This window comes from Lepidochelys kempii, chromosome 11 (genome assembly GCF_965140265.1).
Source record: "Lepidochelys kempii isolate rLepKem1 chromosome 11, rLepKem1.hap2, whole genome shotgun sequence".
Taxonomy (NCBI): domain Eukaryota; kingdom Metazoa; phylum Chordata; order Testudines; family Cheloniidae; genus Lepidochelys; species Lepidochelys kempii.
Window position 1 is genome coordinate 56,465,127 of NC_133266.1, and position 20,565 is coordinate 56,485,691.

General features: G+C 38.7%; 1 protein-coding gene across 3 annotated transcripts in view; it reads right to left on the bottom strand.

Moving 5' to 3' along the window:
- GTF3C3 (general transcription factor IIIC subunit 3) overlaps positions 1–20,565 on the bottom strand; it is a 30,933-nt gene that overhangs the window by 9,233 nt on the left and 1,135 nt on the right. The window contains exons 2-17 of one of the 3 annotated variants that reach the window (XM_073306285.1): positions 17,901–18,003; positions 16,414–16,601; positions 15,180–15,303; positions 14,405–14,596; positions 13,694–13,859; positions 12,734–12,881; positions 11,533–11,605; positions 10,431–10,523; positions 9,095–9,198; positions 8,388–8,559; positions 7,545–7,747; positions 6,655–6,756; positions 5,404–5,539; positions 4,300–4,537; positions 3,596–3,786; positions 1,525–1,649 (exon numbers count right to left, since the gene is read on the bottom strand). In XM_073306285.1, the coding sequence (XP_073162386.1) occupies positions 1,525–1,649; positions 3,596–3,786; positions 4,300–4,537; positions 5,404–5,539; positions 6,655–6,756; positions 7,545–7,747; positions 8,388–8,559; positions 9,095–9,198; positions 10,431–10,523; positions 11,533–11,605; positions 12,734–12,881; positions 13,694–13,859; positions 14,405–14,596; positions 15,180–15,303; positions 16,414–16,601; positions 17,901–18,003 (2,358 nt within the window). Of the gene's footprint in view, positions 1–1,524; positions 1,650–3,595; positions 3,787–4,299; positions 4,538–5,403; positions 5,540–6,654; positions 6,757–7,051; positions 7,133–7,540; positions 7,748–8,387; positions 8,560–9,094; positions 9,199–10,430; positions 10,524–11,532; positions 11,606–12,733; positions 12,882–13,693; positions 13,860–14,404; positions 14,597–15,179; positions 15,304–16,413; positions 16,602–17,900; positions 18,004–20,565 lie in introns of those variants that run through there. The other 2 variants (XM_073306286.1, XR_012154347.1) reach the window with 2 other exon arrangements.

Consider the following 20,565-nt stretch of genomic DNA (forward strand, 5'->3'; position numbering starts at 1 on the left):
TCCAAGGAAGGGATTTGAAATAATGAAGAAAATCAGGATTGTGCCAGTACCAGAAATGGGCCTGATCCACACGCTTCAGATCCAGTGTGGGGCTGTTCAGCCCCAACTGTCTGGCAGGTGTGGACACGAAGAAATGGGATTAGTTGAATGTGGAAAAAGATAGAGCTGCAATTCAAGAAGAGAGTCTGTGGGCCATGCAAATCCAGGAATCCATGCAAACCTTCAAGGTAATTAACCTAAATTTGAATACAGGCATCCAGAAGAAATCAACAGAAAGGACAGTGATGTTGCATTAGCACTTTCAATGTGTGTCATATTTTAAAAACAGACAGTAGCTGAAATCTTTTCAGAAAAAGAGTATGGGTTAGAATTTGACTTATAAGGTTGAAAATGCAGATGCAAATTAGTTTGTTACTTTTTTAAATTAAATCAATGCCATTTTCTTCAGGGGCTTAGGTTAAAAAAAATTAAATGTCATAGGCAATTTGTCCATAGTGATCTTATGCACAGCTGATTATCCACACACTTTCCTGTACAAAACTTGCAAGCCAGTTATACAACCGAGCAGAGCCATTGCAGTATATCAAAAGGTAAATCACTTTAATACCATTATACCATGGTCCCTAATGCCTTCAGGGTAAAGAACACAAGATTTCCTCAATTGGATCATTACAGACCAGCCCAAAACCTTTCACGGGCCCAAAGTTGCCTCAGTGGGAACTGAGAGCATTCAGCATCTTGTGAGCTCTAGCCCTTAACGAGTTACTAGGGATTGCTCACTGATTAATGCTCCTCCATGCATTACACACGAGTCTCAATGTGCTCAGTGAAGAACTGTTATTTGACTCTCAGCCCTACTGTGCAGTTTGTAGAGCTGTCAAACTATTTATTATGCTCTGTAGGAATTAGCCCGTTTTTGTTAATGAATCATTCATGAATCAATCCAGAATGATGATCTTCCTATGATCCTCCCTTCGTTTGTAGGTTTTCAGCAAATATTTTGGACAAAATTTTCAACCTGTGGTTATTTGTGAACTCTTTGCTTCAGTTACATTATTTGTGGTTAGTCATCTAAGTCATTTGGTGGTGTTTCTGTTCCCTGTTTGGGTAAGGGACTCTTGTTTTTAAAAACCAGAGTAGTGAATGCTTCGCTTCCAGCACAAGGGTCAGATGAATAAACATCCATACTAAAGCTAGTGAAGCTGAAATTATTTTCATGAATACATGGCAGCTGCCTAAATATATGCAAATAATTAAAGATTCCCCAACCCACAACAAAATGAACTGAATTGCTTTTATTCACAAAGGGGAGATTTTCAAGAACAGAAGTGACTTAGGAGCACAAGCTGACTGTCACTGGGACGCGTGCTCCTAAGGTACTTGAAGGGTTTTGAAAATTCTACCCTAACTCTATTTTTTAAATGTCAATCAGCTCTAATAATGTGTCAGAGCTGTAACTGTGTGAGCCATGACAGAACTCAATGACAGCATGTGCTATGCACAAAGGAGAACAAACTAACTCACCTGTACAAGAAGAGCATGTCTTTTTAACACATACTTCTGAGATGCCATGTGGATGAAAGTTAAGCCTATGCAAAGGCTGTACAGAGGTTCATCTGGCTTGGTACGGAAGGCTTGCACATATTGTCCTAGGAGAAACAGGAGTAAATGATCTGATACACTCTCTCTTAAACTGGGTTTCATTTTTTTCAAAAAACCTAACACTTTTTTGGAAGTGTGAACTGAAAAAAGGAAGGAAACAAGGAAGAGAATCAGATTTCAAAATGACTGCATCAAAACAGGAAAGAGGGAGAATATGAGTTGCAGCAGTTCTCATGTTTTCAGCAGCTCTCTGATACCACACTTAAACATATCAGAATAAAAACAAAGACTTATTAGGAGGGGGGAAAGAGGGTCTTGTTGGGGTTGTAGCTCAGAGTGGCAAGGTGCAACAGCAACAATATCTTCAAACATCATGAGGAAATTCTTTAGACTTTTGGTGTATACTACTTTCTAATGTATTTTCTTTTGAGAGACCTGCGGCAGATCCTCAACTGGTATAAATTGTCATAGCTTAACTGAAGTCAATGCAGCTATGATCATTTATACCAGTTGAGGTTCTGCCCCCTTGTTTTTGCACCATGGTGAACTGGTTGCTTCTAGCATATTAAAAACAAAACAACTAAAGATCTAGGCCTCTTATTTATTTTAATGCCCAGTTAATGCTGTTTAGAGGAAAGACTATCATAATTCAGAACATGGTCAATGTTTCTGATTGAGTGCCTTGTGGTTACTTGACGAGAAAGAAACATCTTATTTTCCTATTGTCTTTTTATAAAGAAAATGCCACTTTCTAATGGAACACAAATTTTAATTTCAAAAGATTCATTACACACATTTTCTTTTTCTTGACTATTAGTGCTGAGAAAGATGTCAAACAGTCAGCCTTGTGAAGGAAGAAGAAGAAGAAGGGGTGAAATACTGAAGTCAATGGCAAAACTCCCATGGACTTCAACAGGACAAAGATTTCACCCAAGACTTTTGAAAGAGAGTAGGTGATTTTGGGTGTCCAACTTTAGATACTTTAAAGGCACCTGATTTTCAGAGTGTGGGTGCTCAGCACTTCCTAAAAGTCAGACCCATTTGAAGTCTCTCAAGTTAGACATCCAAAAATGGAGGCACTCAAAATCAGTAGTCTTTGAAAATTCTGGCTGCCTTCTATGGTTATCCACAACACAGGTAAGACATGGATAGTGGCAATGCAGACCCCCCCCACTTGACCACCTCCAGTGTGCCTCAACCCGAACCGGAGGTACTACTCTTAAGAGTGGGAGGGCAGGTTCAAGCTCCAGGACCAGCCACCCCTTGGTCACTCCCCTGAGTTACAAAAGGAGTGCCAAACAGGATGCTGATTTCTTTTTTTTTCTAATGTGGCCTCATATCCAATCAGAACCGTGCTGAGACCTCCAACTGATTTCACAACTCTGGACTTTGAGTGGTTGCTATCAGAACCTGCCCAATTCCTCTGCCCTAATCTATATACAGAGATTGGCAAAATGGCGACTTCTTGTTTATTTTAATTATATTATTGGTAACTTGCTCTTCTCTGACACGGCATAGGCTGATGACAATTTCTTAAATTAACCCTGCAATATTCCTTTGAACAAACACTTAAAACTTCACATTTGCCATATACTGCTGATTAAATGGGCCTGTTTCTTTCTTAGTGTAATCATTTAATTATCTTTCTTGCAGGTTCGTTAGAAAACTTCTAAATCACATATACCATATATATTTTAAACCAACACTGAAACATTGCCAGTCCATTCGCTAATGCTCAGAGATTCTGTTACCAAATGGTTAAATAGTATGAAAATGCCTATTCACACTAACTAAGAACTGTACTTCATTTATTGAAGCAGAAAATAAATACTCGGCGATTTTTTCCTACCTGAAGGGCACATTCACTCTACTTTGAAAAAAATATACTCAAAATATGAGAAATTTGATGGTAAAAATAAGTACAGGAGAGTAACATTTCACACCCCTAAAGGTCATACTTGTTGATATTAGTACAGTATAATGATGGCCTTACCGAGAGCATGCTTGAAACTACCAGATACAAATGCATTATGCCCATTTAGGACACACAGTGCATGATTATCAGGATTTTTCAGCATTAATCGAAGACAAAAGCGATGATGTCGTACATCCTGAGAATGCATGGTGACTTGATTGAAGATGTTCCAGAGTTGTGGTTTATTAACATTTTCCATTAACATTATCCTAAAACATGAGCAAAAAGCATTTATTGAATATCTTGTATGTAAATATGCAATAAACCAGGGAGTGAACAGTCTGTAGAGGAAGCCACAGGAGCTACAATTTGCTTTAAGACTATTCTTTCCCTTTGGACTTCCCAGAAGTAAACGTTAGATCAGTGAAAGAGACAAACTTGGGATAAGAAAGCTTGTAGAGTACTTTCATAATGTACATCACGATGACCAAATAGCTGCATTGCACACAGAGCTAGCTACTTTATTACATTGCTTTGCAATTAAAGGACACCAAAGAGCCCCTTCATTTCAGTCAATGAATCTGCTTTTAAGGCACATTTAAAGTAAACAGTATTCGGTTTCTTTTAGAAACAACAGATCAGCCCAATGGCAATTCAGAAATTAACTATTTTACATCAGCAGCAAATGTTCTCAGCAATGTAACTACAACCTCAATGGAAATCATTATACAGACCATTAAAAAACACAACGTTGTGATCAGCTACAGTCCAACACTTCTCACCTGATATAGTTGTAACCTTTTCTGAAGTTCTTGTCCAGAATTGCAGCTGAAAGACCAAAGTACTCCAGCTCTTTGCGCTTTTGCCTATCATCATAAAATGAATAATATTCCAGTGAGGAATCCACCAGCAGCTCTGCCTCCTTGTATCGGGAAAGGTCACACAAAGAGTATATGGCTTTCAGGAGGAGGTTCCACCAGTCATCTTTTGTCAGTACACTTGTGAGCACAGCAAATATTGCTAAAATATTAATAAAGCCAATCAGTCAAGAAAATTGAAGTCTTAAAGGGCTAAAGACTTACACACACACACCTTTTAAACTTCAATCTAAACTTTTATTTGTTTTTTTAAATGAAGAGTCTTTTACATTAAGAGTGGAATATATTTCAATGGTACTTGAAATCTTTCATAACACAATTTATGAAATTCCTGTTTTTTTTAACAGGAACCCATAACCATTAAAGTGAGAACTTCAGAATTCCAGGGAATTTAAAACAGCAGCAATTCAAGCTGCTCCAGTATTACATAAACACACATTAAAAACTTCCCCATTTACCTGATGATGCTAAATAACTACAAGTCTGAATCAGGTACAGTTTGGATCTAGCTGGAAAACAAAGCATTATGTTTTGTTTTTAAATATTGTTATGCCTAAAGAGACTTTTCCACTAGCAGCAGTACTGAGTATACTATCTGCCTGTCAGATAAGATTAGCTTGCTTTTAAATGAGGGGAAAACTTGATTTTCCTAAGCCCATCAATATAGGCTTGTGCAGTCCCAATGTTTGTGGCAAAGCTTCGCTCGATGGAAGTAGCTCATTCATTAATATACTCTTTCATATTAACAACAAGACTTTGCAATCTTTACTCATTCAAGTAGTCCTTACTGATGAAAGTCATTTCCTTGGCTTGAAATCAGACTATTCATCTGAGTAAAAAGACTGTAGGATCAGGGTGTAAATTAGGCACTGTATGAATAAAGCATGGGGGTGAAACAGATATAATAAAGTCACGTACATTTGAATAAGGATTTGGAGTGTAACATAATTACAGGATTTTTTGGTATGTAGGAAATTAAAATGATTTATTTTTTTAAAAGTCTGTTACCTTTTGCATCACAGTTTGCAGTCTCTTGGTCATCACTGTCTGAAATTTTATCCCTAGACACCTTCATAAGGTAAAGGTGTCTCTCCCCGGATTTGGAACTAGATATCAAACACACCTGAGCTCTATTCATTGCTACCTGGAAACAATCATGAAGGACAACAATTCTAAGTTTCTGATAATACAAATACATCCTGTTGCCAATACATCTTCTCTAGCTATGTTCAAAAATTGTTTTCAGATCAGTTATGCCATAATAAGTAGAAGCATATTTGACTATTGTTCACAAACACTAAGACTGTATTTAGCATTGTTTCATGTTCCTGTTTAGACTGAGTTAACCAAAAGAGAAGGATAAAAGCTCTCCAGAGGAGTTGAATTTTTATAAAGGTTGGTAGACTTCTGTCTATAGTCGAGTCAAAACTTCTTTCATAGAGGCATAATAAAAAAGATACCATGCTACCAGTATCAAGATTTTAGAAACAGGTGGACAGTCAACTAACCAATTGGTACAGTGACTGTGACCCCAAACTGTAACAATTTTGGGAAAATGGAACTCTGAATATAACAAAACTCAAACAAACAAAAAGCAACAACAACTTGCAAACTAAGTAAATTCTACCTAAAAATAGTTTTTGTTAGGATATGGACAACAAGTGTAAAAGGATAGTTATTTAAATAATTTAACTTTAAATCATCTTATTTATGTGGCCTGTGTAATTTACGGTAGCTATACGCGAAACACAATACTATCTACCACAAACATTAAAAAGTGATTCTATGTTCTGATTGTTCTATGCATAGTCAGGAATAATATAGAACCTGAAACAATCTTGAAATCATCCAGTAAAGACCCCAGTGTGCATTTCATTTAACATAACATATGCAGACACTTGTGAGAAAATACAAATAAAAACAGGTCATATACAAATAGGCAGTATCTGTAAAGAAGGCATATCAGTAGTTTAACGCATACAATAGAAGTTCTCCTTTTACAGAATAGAGCATTATTTTGATTACAAATTAATGGCCTAATTCTGAAAAGGTACCTAGTGGCTTTGATGGGAGCACCTCTGAAAGACTCAGGTACACCAGATGATGATAAAGCATATTAAACTATGATATTTCATATATAAGACATCAGTTTACAATTATTTCTATAGATTTCTAATACTTTTGAGTACTTTTATCCTTTGGCTTAAACAGGACATGTCTGTCCCATCCAGTAAAGCTTGGCTACAAGAATTAACTTACCTTTAATAGCATTGCTAGCATGGTAAGTAAAGTGTCCACATAACCGTACATTTTGCCTTGAGAATACAACAGCGTTGAACGATGGAGCAATAACTTTAATTCCTAGATAACATTGAGCAGAGTTAATTAAGTCATAAACTACCACTACCTACACTTAGTGTTTTTATAAACATTACTTTTCTGGCTGCTAGTATAGTATTAGTACCAAAAAAGAAAACAACAATATTTAGAAAACTGTATTAAAATCTTAATGACAGCATGGGAAAATCAAAACTTCCCTCAGATAATAGTTGTTTTGTTTCATCACTTAAATTTAGAAGAAAATCTATATAGCTCTTATTTGATGGAGGAGCTATTGGAAATGGGATACAGAACCTATCAACTATGTCACACTTACAATCAGATCAGTAGTAGACAAAAGTTAACATCTGATTCTGCTGGACAGCTGATGTGAAGTGACTGGTCTTTAGTCCAGTTCCTATTGGACAGGTGGTCATACAGCACACAAAAATCAGAGTCAGAATTTACATACTGGGAGTTGGGATTAATAGACATGTAGAGTGAGATACCCTCTTGACCCTAGCAGTGGTCCCTCTGGAGCACAGTAGAGAATGTTTCACCACAACCCCCCATTGTGACCTGTGCTGTAGATAGAGAGACCACAGTCTCCAGTATTGCCAAGCTGGCATCTTTTACCAGCATTAAAATTACAATGTTTCTTTACAGAGTATACAAAATCACTCCAAATGCCATGGAGGAAATTTACCAAAGAAATGCATTTAGCAATACATTCTTGCCATAACAGAATTATGTACACCAAAACTGTGGACACAAGAGTCAAGACACAGAAGAAGAAAAAAAAAAATCACATTATATAACATTTCACCTACCTGCTGGGCAGCATTAGCATCTTGTGCCAAAGTATCTGGATCATACATTGGTTCCAGAGCCTCCAAAGCTTTCTCAGGCCGGCCCAGCTGCTGCTGAAGTGTAGAAAGTGAAATTCTTGCATCCAAATGCAACGGGGCAAGATCAACAACTTTCGCATAGCTCTCTGCAGCACGCTCCATATATCCCAAGGCTTTTAGACACTCTAGAAATAAATACCAACAAATACAATACACTTATATGACAGAAGTGAGACTGTGCCTATTTTCAACAAACTAGACTAGTTCTGTATCACACACAGGCTTTTGTTGTGCTCTACAAATGAACTACACTGAGCACATATTACTAAAATAGTAACACACAATACGGTATCTTGTGCCTGAGGAATAACAGTGTCATTTAATCTGCAGAATCTTAAGAGAAAAAACACAAAACCATGTTTCTGCAATCACCACAAACAGAAAGATGAACAATGGTCTTCACTGCTAAGACTAAATATTTATGTTGAAATTGTTTCAATCAATCTGAACATTTTTGGATACACTTGAAGAGGACCGCCATAAAAGAAAACCTTCCACCACAAGGATAAATGTGATACACTCTAATCGTAACTACAGCATGGTAGACACTTATGACAATTTATCATATGAACTCTCTATCCGATGTTCAGACATTCTTAGCTAATGGCCTAAGAGGTCAACAGGAGATGATGGTGGTCAGTGCAAAAGCACCTATCAGTTTCAGGCCTTTACAGCACTAATGTCACCAGAATGTTATTAGCATCATATGGAAATGAGTTTCTACTCTTTAGTCAGAAGTGTTAACAACATTGCAATACTGCTTACCTGCATGCCGGAGCCAAACTACTGCCAAGTTATATCTTTCAGAACAAACTAAGGCACTCAAGAGTGGTAGTGCTGAATTGTATTCTCCAACATCCAAAAACGCCTCTGCAACATCCAGGTACAAGTCCCCCATATCCTCTGGATTTTGCTCCACTAGAGTAGTCAAAAGAGGCTTTTCCCCCCAAAAAATAAAAAACAAGTAAAAATGAAATACTAAGTCAAGCCACACACATACACAATTACTGTACTAACCCACTTTATATTGGAGAGGGCAATGGAATATTTACATTTTCTATTCAACATCTGAAACAATATGCATAAGTGGTCCATCCTGAAACTTGAACCCTTCATTTTTATGTGATTTCAAAGGGAAAAAATGAGATTAGAATTTCAGGATAGGTTCCTTATTTTGGCTGTGATAGAGAAAAGGAAAACTTCACATCCAAACACCCTTGTAAAGATCTCCATCAGGATGGTGTGTGAGAAGGCTTGAGTCTATACTATAATTATGATTTTTAAAATCCATCCTACAAGCCTCCTGTAGTGCTGTTGTGATGACCTTCCTAGCTTTGTGGTCATTTTTAGAAAATGAACAGTTAAAACCACAGTGGCAAATGGAAGTCCTTGCTCATGAGAAAGTGAAAATGACGCATTACATGATTAACCAAAATTACCCCATATTTATCTATGTATTAGTTTTTACTTACACTGAGTGGCTCCAGAATGTTCAGGTGAACCAGGCACACCATTAGTTTTACTGTGATGTCAATTGGAACTCCATCAGGTATAGAGCAGCTAACTTTATCTTCAGCTACAAAAGACAACACTTAGTTCTGAAACCACAGCTTTTAACAATGACACCACATCCTCAACACCTTTCTATTATATCCTCTTGCCTGTTACACTTCTCCGGTCCTGATTCAGCTCCTCAAAAGTCAATGGAAATCTTTCTATTGATTCAATGAGTGTTAGATCAGGCCCTAACTGATTCATTTCTTTCTTGCTTACCCTGATGTTTGAACCAACTTCCTACTCCCTGTGACCTAAGCATCTGATCCTGCAAAGTGCCATCAATTTTTACTGACTTCAGCAGTAGTTGAAGGTGCTCTGAACCTTGCAGGATATACTCAGCACCACAGAGTCCTTAGTGCCCTCCCTCTCCTCCTTCAAACGCTCTTCATTCACAAAGCCTTCCTATACTGACCTACTTAGTGTCCCCAGCTCCTTTACTATCACATGAACTGTAGTCCCGCATATGCTACTTTTTCACATTAGACCATAAGCCCTATAAGAACAGGGACTGACTCTTTCTGCATTTTGTAACACACATAGCACATACCTACAGAACTCTCCTTATTGCAGGCTTTGTAGGTATAATTTAGAGAGAATGGCAAGTATGCTGTTCATGTCAAAGAGGTTACTCTTGTTAACTAACTACTAAATCGTATAGAAATCCCACACTGAAAGTTCATTAATTTGGGTTTATGGTTGCTCAAATGTACTTCCTGTAAACGCAATCAATCACTAAATGTCAAGGAACTCACCAAATCTGAACCAACCTAACATGCCTCACCATCAGTCAACATGAACCCCAAACACATTCACAGACTCCTCAGGTTTACAATCAACTCCATTTCACTTCTAATACACAACCACTAACAATACACACTTCCAGGACCTATAAGTAACAGTTGTGAGGATTAGTCAATGTTTACATTTCTTTGAACAAATAAAGCACTATATACATGCCAAGTATAATCATTATCATTATTCAGTTGCTGATAAATGTTTTAAAATCATGATAAAACAGCAGTTTCAAAGTGGATAATTTCTGGAAACTGGGTCTTTTTAAAATCTGAAGGTGGACTGGGTAGGAGGCAGTAATTTTCAACCAAGGAAGAAAGGCAGATCAAGAATCTTTTCTAGACTAAATCCAACATCCCTGCTGTCAGAAACCTTCACTGTTGCCCAGACTTTCAAAAGCTGAATACTGACCATGATCAGGTTACACCTTTACACTAGATTCAGAATTAAATTGCTTACAAACAGCGCTGGCCTCAGCTGGAAAATCTTGGTAGTCGATCACTGCCACTTGACTCTCCTGAATTTCCACAACAGCCACTACATCTTTCATGTCTGACAGGAAACAAAAATCAGATTAAACACTTTAGCAGTTTTCAGTGAATCCAAAACTATTTAATTTGGTGTCTACATTTGATTAGTAGCTTTTTGTTAATTACTGAAAAGTAGTTACAAGCCTCTTTGTAAAAGATGGCACAGTGACAAGGGCTTTAAAAAGTTGAGAAAGGAAAAAGGGAAAGTAAGCTTCTAGTGGATTGTATAGGTTTGTCCTAATAACTATGTGATTTGGCATGACATAATAAACTGCATTTATTTTTTGATTCGTAATAGTTTTGCTCCTCATTTATGTTTAGTAGTGAGAAGATTTTTCAGGAGTTTTGCCTGAAAAAGGAGCACAGGACTAGGTCTTATATTTGCACTGGGTTTGGACTTCACTGCTAAACCAACTGGTCAGCCACAGACAAATACTACTGGCCTGAGCTAGTTTTTTTATTTATTTAAAAATAATAATTTTTCAGCTTGATAAACCACTTAAAAGCACAGCAGACAAACATTTTCAGAACCAAGCAATGGCTTTCATGTGGAAGCAAATTTATGATCCCAAACTAGTATTTATATATCTGCATAAACCAAAATTGAATTTGTAATTGCACAGGTAGGGTTTAAAAAGAATATAATTAGTTTTATCTCATTTAGTATAAAGACAGATATTTGAGTCAAGATGCTATTAAATTAGTGTTTTTCAAAAGCTATTTATCTAAGAAAAGTAAATAATCTGATCTGAAAACCTCAGTGGGAGTTTTAGCAATTTAACTAGCCACCTATTATATTATAACCTAGACAGCAGCCCATGGGTTTAATGAGTCACCACATCAAAGTGGCCAACTGGCTTTCATGAGCAAAATTAATTTACTATAAAAAGTTTAATAGACCATGTGTCACCTACAACAATGAAGAACTTTTCAAGAAAAATCTAGAAGTATTGAATAGCTCAAAAGAACATGCACTACAAGGGAGATACTGGTATACATGGCATCGTACTAGCTGCTTGTTTGCCAGTTACCTTTATTCTCCTCAGAAGGGCCTTGTTCAGTCACTTTCTTTGAAACTACAATTCCTGAAAAATCCGTAATAACCTAAAAATGGAAGAGCAATTCATGTCCTGTTAGAAACAATAAAATCAACATAAAATAACTGTTCTAGGTAAACAGCTTCACAACATGGTCATTGCTGGACTAACCCATGCAAAAAAGAGTTAATATAGGGTTTTTCAATTTTTTTTCCCCCCAGAGTCTGGACCATATGTTAATAGACCATATGTTAATGTCTTGATTTAAAATATTTAGACTTCCATAGAGAAGTAATGAGCAGGAAGGTGATTTCACCTCTGCATATGGCATAGGTGAGACTGATGCTGGTATAATGTATACAATTCTGGTTTCCACATTTTAAAAAGAATCTTGGAAAACCAGAGAAGTTGAAGAAAAGAGCCAAAAAAATGACTCAAGGGCTGGAGAAAATGCCTTACCAGTCAGAGACAGAGAAGCGCTCAAACTGTTTAGCTTACCAAAAGAAGAGATGCCTTGATTACAGTGTTTAAATACTTTCATGGGAAAAAAATTACAGCTACTAACAGGCTCTTTCATCAAGTGGGGAAAGGCATAACAAGAACCAATGGCATGAAGCTGAAGCCTAACATATTCAAATTAGAAATAAATTTTTAACAGTGAGTGATTAGCCATTTAAAAAAATATTGAGGGGAGTGGTGTATTCTTCAAGTTGTGAGGTCTTCAGATTGAAACTGGGTGTCTTTGACTAAAGCATAACTTATTGGGCTCAACAAAAGAACAACTGGGTGTAATGGCCTGTAATGTATTATAGGTCATAAAGATGATCTAATGTTCCCTTCTTGCCCTAAACTATGAATGATCTGTGCTGATGTGTCACAGACACACAGATCGTGACTGTTTGGCTTCATCAGGTTACCCAGATCAATACATCTAAGGAGAAGAAAATCACATTTTTAAAATCTTCCCCAAGAAACAACATACAAATCTTCTGTTGCCTCTTACCGATTAAATCAAACTAATCAATTTCAATGCTAATTTACTGACAGACTGGAGTAATGAATATTAAAGTATTAGACTTGCTGAACTATCACAAAACTGGAAAAACTATATTGCTCAAAATCTTCAAGATAAAATCTGCCCCTCTAAAGGGCACAGAACGGTTAAACCTGACACAAAAGCATTTCATTGTCATACCGCCATAGCTTTGTCATACTGTTTGTTGGAGATATACAGTTCAGCTGCTATATTAATATCTTCCATGGAGATGAGGCTCTGATGTTTAGTAAAGGCTTCCTCCATTATCTCAATAGCAGAGGTGACATCATTGGCTTCATAGTAACTCCTATAAAAATATGGGTATGAGATATTAGTGATAATTTTCAATGCTATATTATGAAAATTAGTCAACTAAGATTCACCCAAAAAATTGTATGGATTTTTAACACGTTCCCGTGTCCCTTTTATTTGTCTTCTCCTCCTTATGAGGATTTTTATTAGAGCAAGTCAGGATTTTCTTAAGTAAAAAAGAACAGATTTTTCAACCTTGTGATAATTTTTTACCATTTGACTGATTTTTATCATTAGTTTTTCTCTTACATGTTAACTTTTTAAAAACCCAATAAATCGCTTTCTCTTGCCTTCTCTCTCTCCTCCACCCCTTCCCCCGTGTCCCGTAACCAAGTTAGCAGGCTTTATTGTATTAAGGTACTCTCAGCTGAAACTCTAATATTGTTACAACACTAATTTGCATACATATACCACCTCCCGTCCACGGATCTCAAAGGGCTTTAAATTATTAAAGAATTAGCCTCGCTGGGCCTCTGTGAGATGAAATAAGTTATTCTCAGCCTGTTTTGCAGATGAGAAAACTGAGGCACACAAAGCAGTAACTGACTTGCTGAATAAATCAAACAGTTGATTTCAGCACTAATTATTGGATATGTAATACTGTTCAGAAACTGCTTCAGTTCCTGATTTCAGGCATGACTCCTGAACTAACTAGGTTCTGCAGAAAGAGCATTATTTTAAAGGCTGTAGAAGTCACAAGAAGAAATTCCCAATGATTTTTCTAAAGGGCAAAGGGAATAAGCTTAAATTAATCAGATTTCTTTCAATCTTGGAAAATCAAGTCATGCTATTGGCAAAAGAACTTACTTCGCCATGTCCCTGGCCAACTGCATAAAGCGTTCTCCATCAAAAGGGGACAGAAGATTTAAGATACGTCTATAGCCATCCATTGCCATTTTATGGTCTCCCATCTGCTCATACAAGCTTGATCTCTCCCACAGATAACGGACATTGGTAGGGTCATACTTTAGAGCTACGACAATAACCACAAGTAGTCAGTACTGTACATAGCTTAGACAAATGCAAGTCTGGACTCACTATGCTTGCTTGACTATCCACCTGAATCATACATGATAAAACCCGTGACAAGTGTCAGTATCATCTTAGAAGATAAGAAAAATAGTACAGAAAACAATATTTGCAGCCTGAGGAAAGATCTCCTATAATACTCCAAATCCAATAGACTTCTCTAGTATGTACATTAGCTACTAATGTAATGCTTTCAAATATATAAATTTATGATGTTTATCTTCTCCCAAACACAGCAAAAGGGGTTGCTCAATCATCCATAGACTTCTAATATTCCCATACACTTTTAATAAGAAGGAAAAACTCTCAGACCTTGTAGAATGAGACATGCCTATACACAAAGATCAAATCAGTTTTAAACAATGTTACCACAGTCTCAGCGAACAGAAAACGGAACGGGATAGCTAAAGCAAATCAAATGATTATCATTACATTATCAAATAAAATTACCACAAGTACAAAGGAATAGTAAAATAGTCATTACATTACCTTTTGAATAGCAAAATATGGCCTGTTTAATATTGTCCTGCTCTAGTGACATTTCTGCCAGTCTAACCCACTCCTCAGTGTCACTAGGGTTTAAATGAGCTGCAATCAACTCAAATTGCAATGATTTCTCCATATCACCTTGGTCTTCATAGATCATGGCAAGAGTAGAAAATGGCTCATAAGCAAGAGGAGCTATTAAAGACAAAAATACTCATTAACCAACCTGAAATAAAATAATTAACTTTTAACCAACCTGAAATAAAATAATTTAGGATTCTGCAAATAATGCACAGTAGAAGTATATGAAATATTCAATTAATTTGTTGAAACAAAGAAACTTTCAGACAATCTCCAAGTTCATCTTATGTGTAATTAAACAAATTGACTAAATCTTACACAGTATTTTATCCATACAGCAAACTATTTCTACAACCCATTTAGACCCCAATTCTGCAAAGTCAATGGCACTTAAGTACTTAAAGCTAAGCAAGGGCATAAGTCTTTGCAGGATCAGGGTCTTAATTTCTTTTTACAAACAACAGAGAGAGAGAGAGAATGCTTAAAGATGAGCTAAGAGTATTCCTAATACCAAATTAATGATTTGACCATTTACAAATAGACCAGTTCTTTATGCTGCAGTATTTGATATTAAATGAAGCAACACAGTTAATTTTTACAGTTTCCTTGATGAATACTATAAATTCCAGATTAATATACCAGCCATCAAAAGGAATAAGATTTAAGTCTCACACACTCCCATGAAATATTGAAGTACCTTGTCTTATGATTTCCATGCACATCAGTATAGCTTCCTCATGTTCCCCTCGAGCAAACCTAATGTTGGCTTCTCCCATGAGTCCTCTCAGGGCTCGAGGAAGTTTACTGCGAGGCCTTTTCTCCTAAATTGAAAGATTATAACAGAAACAAATATAAATATACCATAATAGGTTTGGCAAGCTGATCAGCTGACCAGTCAAACAATATCAAATTGACTGCTTATTATTTCACCAGGGTCAAACATTGTCAAATACTCTAGCAAGAATGCCCTGATGTAGGCGGTGGCCTACCTTTTAGATTACATCATGGTGTCATTCTTTCTTTTATTATTACCACATTTCATTGTGTTTTGCATTTTCCGGAGTTAAAATAAGTCAGTTAAGTAACTTGGTTGTAATTAGGCATAAGCATCTAAGGGTAAGCCCACTTAAGATTCTAAAGCCTTACTCTTTTTTTGTAACTATTCTAATAAATTAGTGCTCTAAAATATGTGACCATTTTTGGCTTTACTTGACAATATTTGACTGGTCAATTGTCCAATTATTTTTGGACTGCTCAAATGCCAGCCCTATTCTATTATGCCCAAATTCAAGAGGAATCAATCACATCTGTAATTTTTGTTAAACAAATATAAACTATTTAAATTTGAGAACTATGGGAAACTATTATTTGTTTCAGTAGCACTGAACTACAACTAATAAAACTGTCAGAACTAATTTTGGTAGCTTGCCGTGTAATCCCACATCCATTTATAAAAGTTTAAAATCTAATTATAGAAAAACTAAAAATTACTCCCCTATTCTTTAACCAAGTGCCCTTATATGAGCAGCCCCACGCCGGGATAAAAGAGGAGGACTCTTCAGCTGAATTTGTGACTTAGGTGAAATCTTACTGCAACAAAAACAGTTCAGTTAAACCAAAACCTGAGGATGGTAAGTGCACATGGAGCTCAAAACCCAAGCATGACAGATCTCAATGACAGCCGAAGGAAGCTTATATAAAGCGCAGTCAACAAACTGACTCAGGGACCAGCAGGAATCTTTTAAAATATACAGACATGTAAACAAATCAAACAGTTAAAAGGGATCAGGAGACATCATGTATAACATTTTCAGTTAAGTTTTCAAATATTAGCATCATGTCTCTAAAATGATGCTACAGACAACATTTATTCACTGTGCTTCAGTGGTATCATGCAGACTACATGAAAATTTTAAAATGCAAATACTTGCTTTCATCATTTTTTTGGTCTCTCGATTAAGCACCATCTCCAATACAAAAACATCTCCTGCTGTGGGTTGCTCAGGGGTTTCTTCATCTTCCTCCTCCTCTTCCTCTTCTTCCTCCTCATCTTCATTTTCCCCAAGCATGGAAGCGAAGACCCGATGGACGGATTTACTGACCCCATCTGTCGTTTCTCCTGGTTGAAGAGAATCAGAACAGATTTATAACACATCCTGATGAATCAGTGTGTGTTGGTGTTTAAGGCAGGTCTAAAATACTGCTGGTCGTGCAGATGGAATTGCAATTGTTGTTGCTGATACCCCCATAATTCTCCCAATTCCTCCCCATGATTGACTGAGCCTGCCTCTTGGAGATACAGGGCACCCACCGGTGCAATGGCAAGCCTGGATATGATGGAGAACAACCATTTCATACTTACATTCTCTAATTGTGCAAACTGTAAACTGTTTTTAAAAGTCACTGTGATAAATGAAGGGGGTGGGGGGAGCTACCTTTTATGGACACCCAGCCAGCCAGTTAGCTGTAAAATCCCTGTTAATAGCTGTTCTCTACTTGCTTTACCTGTAAAGGGTTAAAAAGTCTGCATAGGTAAAGGGAAGTGAGTGGGCACCTGGCCAAAAGGGCCAATGGGAAGGCGAGAACTTTTTAAAATTGAAACAAGACTTCCCTTTTGGCTGTCTGTTGTTCTCAGGAGAGAGGGGACAGAGCAAAACAGGGCTGAAGCTATGCTGTAAAAAGCTGTGAACCAGGTATGGAAATCACAGATCATACCTAAAACTACTCAATTTGAAACGCCAGGTATGTAAGTAGATCAGAAAATGTCTAGAAAGATACGATTAGGTTTACCTCTTTTTTTCTTATGGGTTTGTGGACTCCTCTGTGTTAACCCCAGATGCTTTTGTTTTGCTTGTAACCTTTAAGCTGGATCTCAAGAAAACCATTCTTGATACTTATTATATTTGCTTTTTTTAAATCTAGCAATAGCCTAAGTTCCAGATGTATTTTCTTTCTTTTTGTTTTTAATAAAATTTACTCTTTTTAAGAACAAGATTGTATTTTTTTGTGTCCTAACAGGTTTGTGTACATGTTGTTTAATTAGCTGGTGGAAACAGCTTATTTCCTTTGTTTTCTTTCTCAGCTCTTCCCCAGAGGGGGGCATGAAAGGGCTTGAGAGTACCCCACACGGAGGAATTCCCAAGTGCGCCTTCCTGAGTAAAAAGGGAGTTTTGCATTTGGGTAGTGGCAGCATCTACCCATCCAAGGTCAGAGAGAAGCTGTAACCTTGGGAGTTTAATACAAGCCTGGAGTGGCCAGCAGTCATTTTTAGAAGTCTTGCGGGCCCCGACCTTCTGCACTAAAAGTGCCAGAGTGGGGAATCAGCCTTGACAGTTACCTATCAAAGAACACATGGTTTCAGCAACAAAATACTGTGATTTTTACATTTCTACAGTTAAGCCACCATACTGACACGTACCTTCTGTTTCATTGCAACTCTGGGATTTACCAGATCCTTTTCCAGATGTAGATGGAGCATCTGGGTCATATGTATTTTCCTCAGTAGGTACACTTTCTCCATCCTACAGACATCAAAATTAGCTACAAGGTTTGCAGTACAACTACTAATTTAATTTTACTGTTCCACCTGTATTTATAATTACTGGCATTTAGACTATGGGTTTCTGGCTTTTTGTATTGCTGATGGAACAGATGCTATAATATTCCATTAAAACAGGCACCAACATTGATTATAAGAAACTTCTGTTCGCACCAGTGTAAAGTGAACTCAATACTCTGACTGTTCACTGTTGTACTACATTAGTTTTGACTGAAGTCTCTTGAAGAATACTGCTTGTATCGAAGTACACTGGAATAAGATTATACGGTTCCCAACATCTCACAAAAAAATGAGGTGTGACTATCCAAGTGAACAAAATTGTAAACAAACATCATGAATGCTTTTAAAAGCTTGCCTCCTTTGTCTAAAATTAAATGCAATGCTGAAACCCCTACATAGTTAGATGTTACAATTAATAGTTTCTTGAAACAATCTGTTATACCTGTGAAAAATTTGGATTAAAATGCTCTCCTGACCAGTAAGGCCTCCTCTGGGGGAACAAAGTATTTTTGTGTGGAACAGCAATTTCAGTGGCCCACAGCAATGGCTCTCCTATTTACTGTAGTTGGGATATAGTGGAAAATACACAAATAAATGAAGAAATGAAAAGAGCACTTCAATAATATTTGAAGGCGTTGCTTCTTGTATCATGAAAATACATAAAGAAATAGAAAAGATCAGATGTTCCAAATTTCCAACATAATCTAAGTTTCTTTTCATTAACTAAACAAAAATTGCCTATAAAGTAAGAGGGACAGTTTTTAGTCTACAAAAATAGCATGTTTATAAAATAAAACAACTCCTGCTAGCAAATCTAGAAACACCTTAAAAGCTACAGCCATGAATAATGAATCAAAACAAAACCTTTGTATGCGTACAAAATTATATTTATCCCATTATGGGAATGAAAAATGCTTGGCCTTCATGTCCCCGAGGGAACCTGGAGTATAATTCTCATTTTCTCCAATTTTAACCCCCTCCCGACTTTGCAGTGTGGGAACCAGCATTCTTGCCAGGGAGACCAAGATTCTCTTCAGAGCCAGACACCTACCCACTCTGCAAAAGGAACTGCCCTTCCTTATGGTGCTGGGCTCCACTCACCAAGAATTTCCCTTGTCTTTCCAGAAACATGGCAATGTACAAGAGTCATATCTTACCAGTATCAAATAACAGTAATTTCTCACATGTATCTCATTATCATAAATTAAGTTGAAAGTGAACAAAATATTTCATGGATTAACAATGTCCACACTTATGCTGGCACATAGAGCACAGGCACTACATGCATAGCTACATGCCACGGCGGAAGTCAGGCTATGCCCACACTTGTCACTGCAGCACATATCTACACACCAACGTGAAAGGCTCTGACAGCAGGGAGGTACAGTAATGGGGAAAGGCGCTGGCATTGGGGGAAGGCTCCAACAGTTTCCCACTGACAGCGCCTTTCTCCACAGCTGGGAACTGTCAGTCTGGCATGGAAACGCTCTGGCAGCAGGGACACAACACTGCCAAAAACAGCAGTGTAGATGTGATAGGCACTGCTTGAGCATGTAGTAATGTGTGTAAGCTAAACACCCAGGGGACTTAGGAACATAAGGCACTCTATTCGCCTAAGCTGTTTCACTGTCTACATTGCTTTTTATACCCTGCTGGGCATCCCCTATCTGTGCCCTATCTGCTGCTGGGAGTGCAGCGGACTCTCCCCTGCCTCATCCCCCCAGGCCATTGCCCTGCACCCTCCCCGGCCATCCCCCCCCCCCCCCCCAAGGCCATTGCCCTGCACCCTCCCTGGCCATTCCCCCCCACCCTCAGGCCATTGCCCTGCACCCTCCCCGGCCATTCCCCCCCCCCTCAGGCCATTGCCCTGCACCCTCCCCGGCCATCCCCCCCCCCCCTCAGGCCATTGCCCTGCACCCTCCCCGGCCATCCCCCCCCCCCCTCAGGCCATTGCCCTGCACCCTCCCCGGCCATTCCCCCCCCCCCCTCAGGCCATTGCCCTGCACCCTCCCCGGCCATTCCCCCCCCCCCTCAGGCCATTGCCCTGCACCCTCCCCAGCCATTCCCCCCCCCAGGCCATTGCCCTGCACCCTCCCCGGCCATTCCCCCCCCCCTCAGGCCATTGCCCTGCACCCTCCCCGGCCATTCCCCCCCCCCTCAGGCCATTGCCCTGCACCCTCCCCGGCCATTCCCCCCCCCCCTCAGGCCATTGCCCTGCACCCTCCCCGGCCATTCCCCGCCCCCCTCAGGCAATTGCCCTGCACCCTCCCCGGCCATCCCCCCCCCCCCCTCAGGCCATTGCCCTGCACCCTCCCCGGCCATTCCCCCCCCCCTCAGGCCATTCCCCCCCCCCTCAGGCCATTGCCCTGCACCCTCCCCGGCCATTTCCCCCCCCCCTCAGGCCATTGCCCTGCACCCTCCCCGGCCATTTCCCACCCCACCCCAGGCCATTGCCCTGCACCCTCCCCGGCCATTTCCCACCCCACCTCAGGCCATTGCCCTGCACCCTCCCCGGCCATTTCCC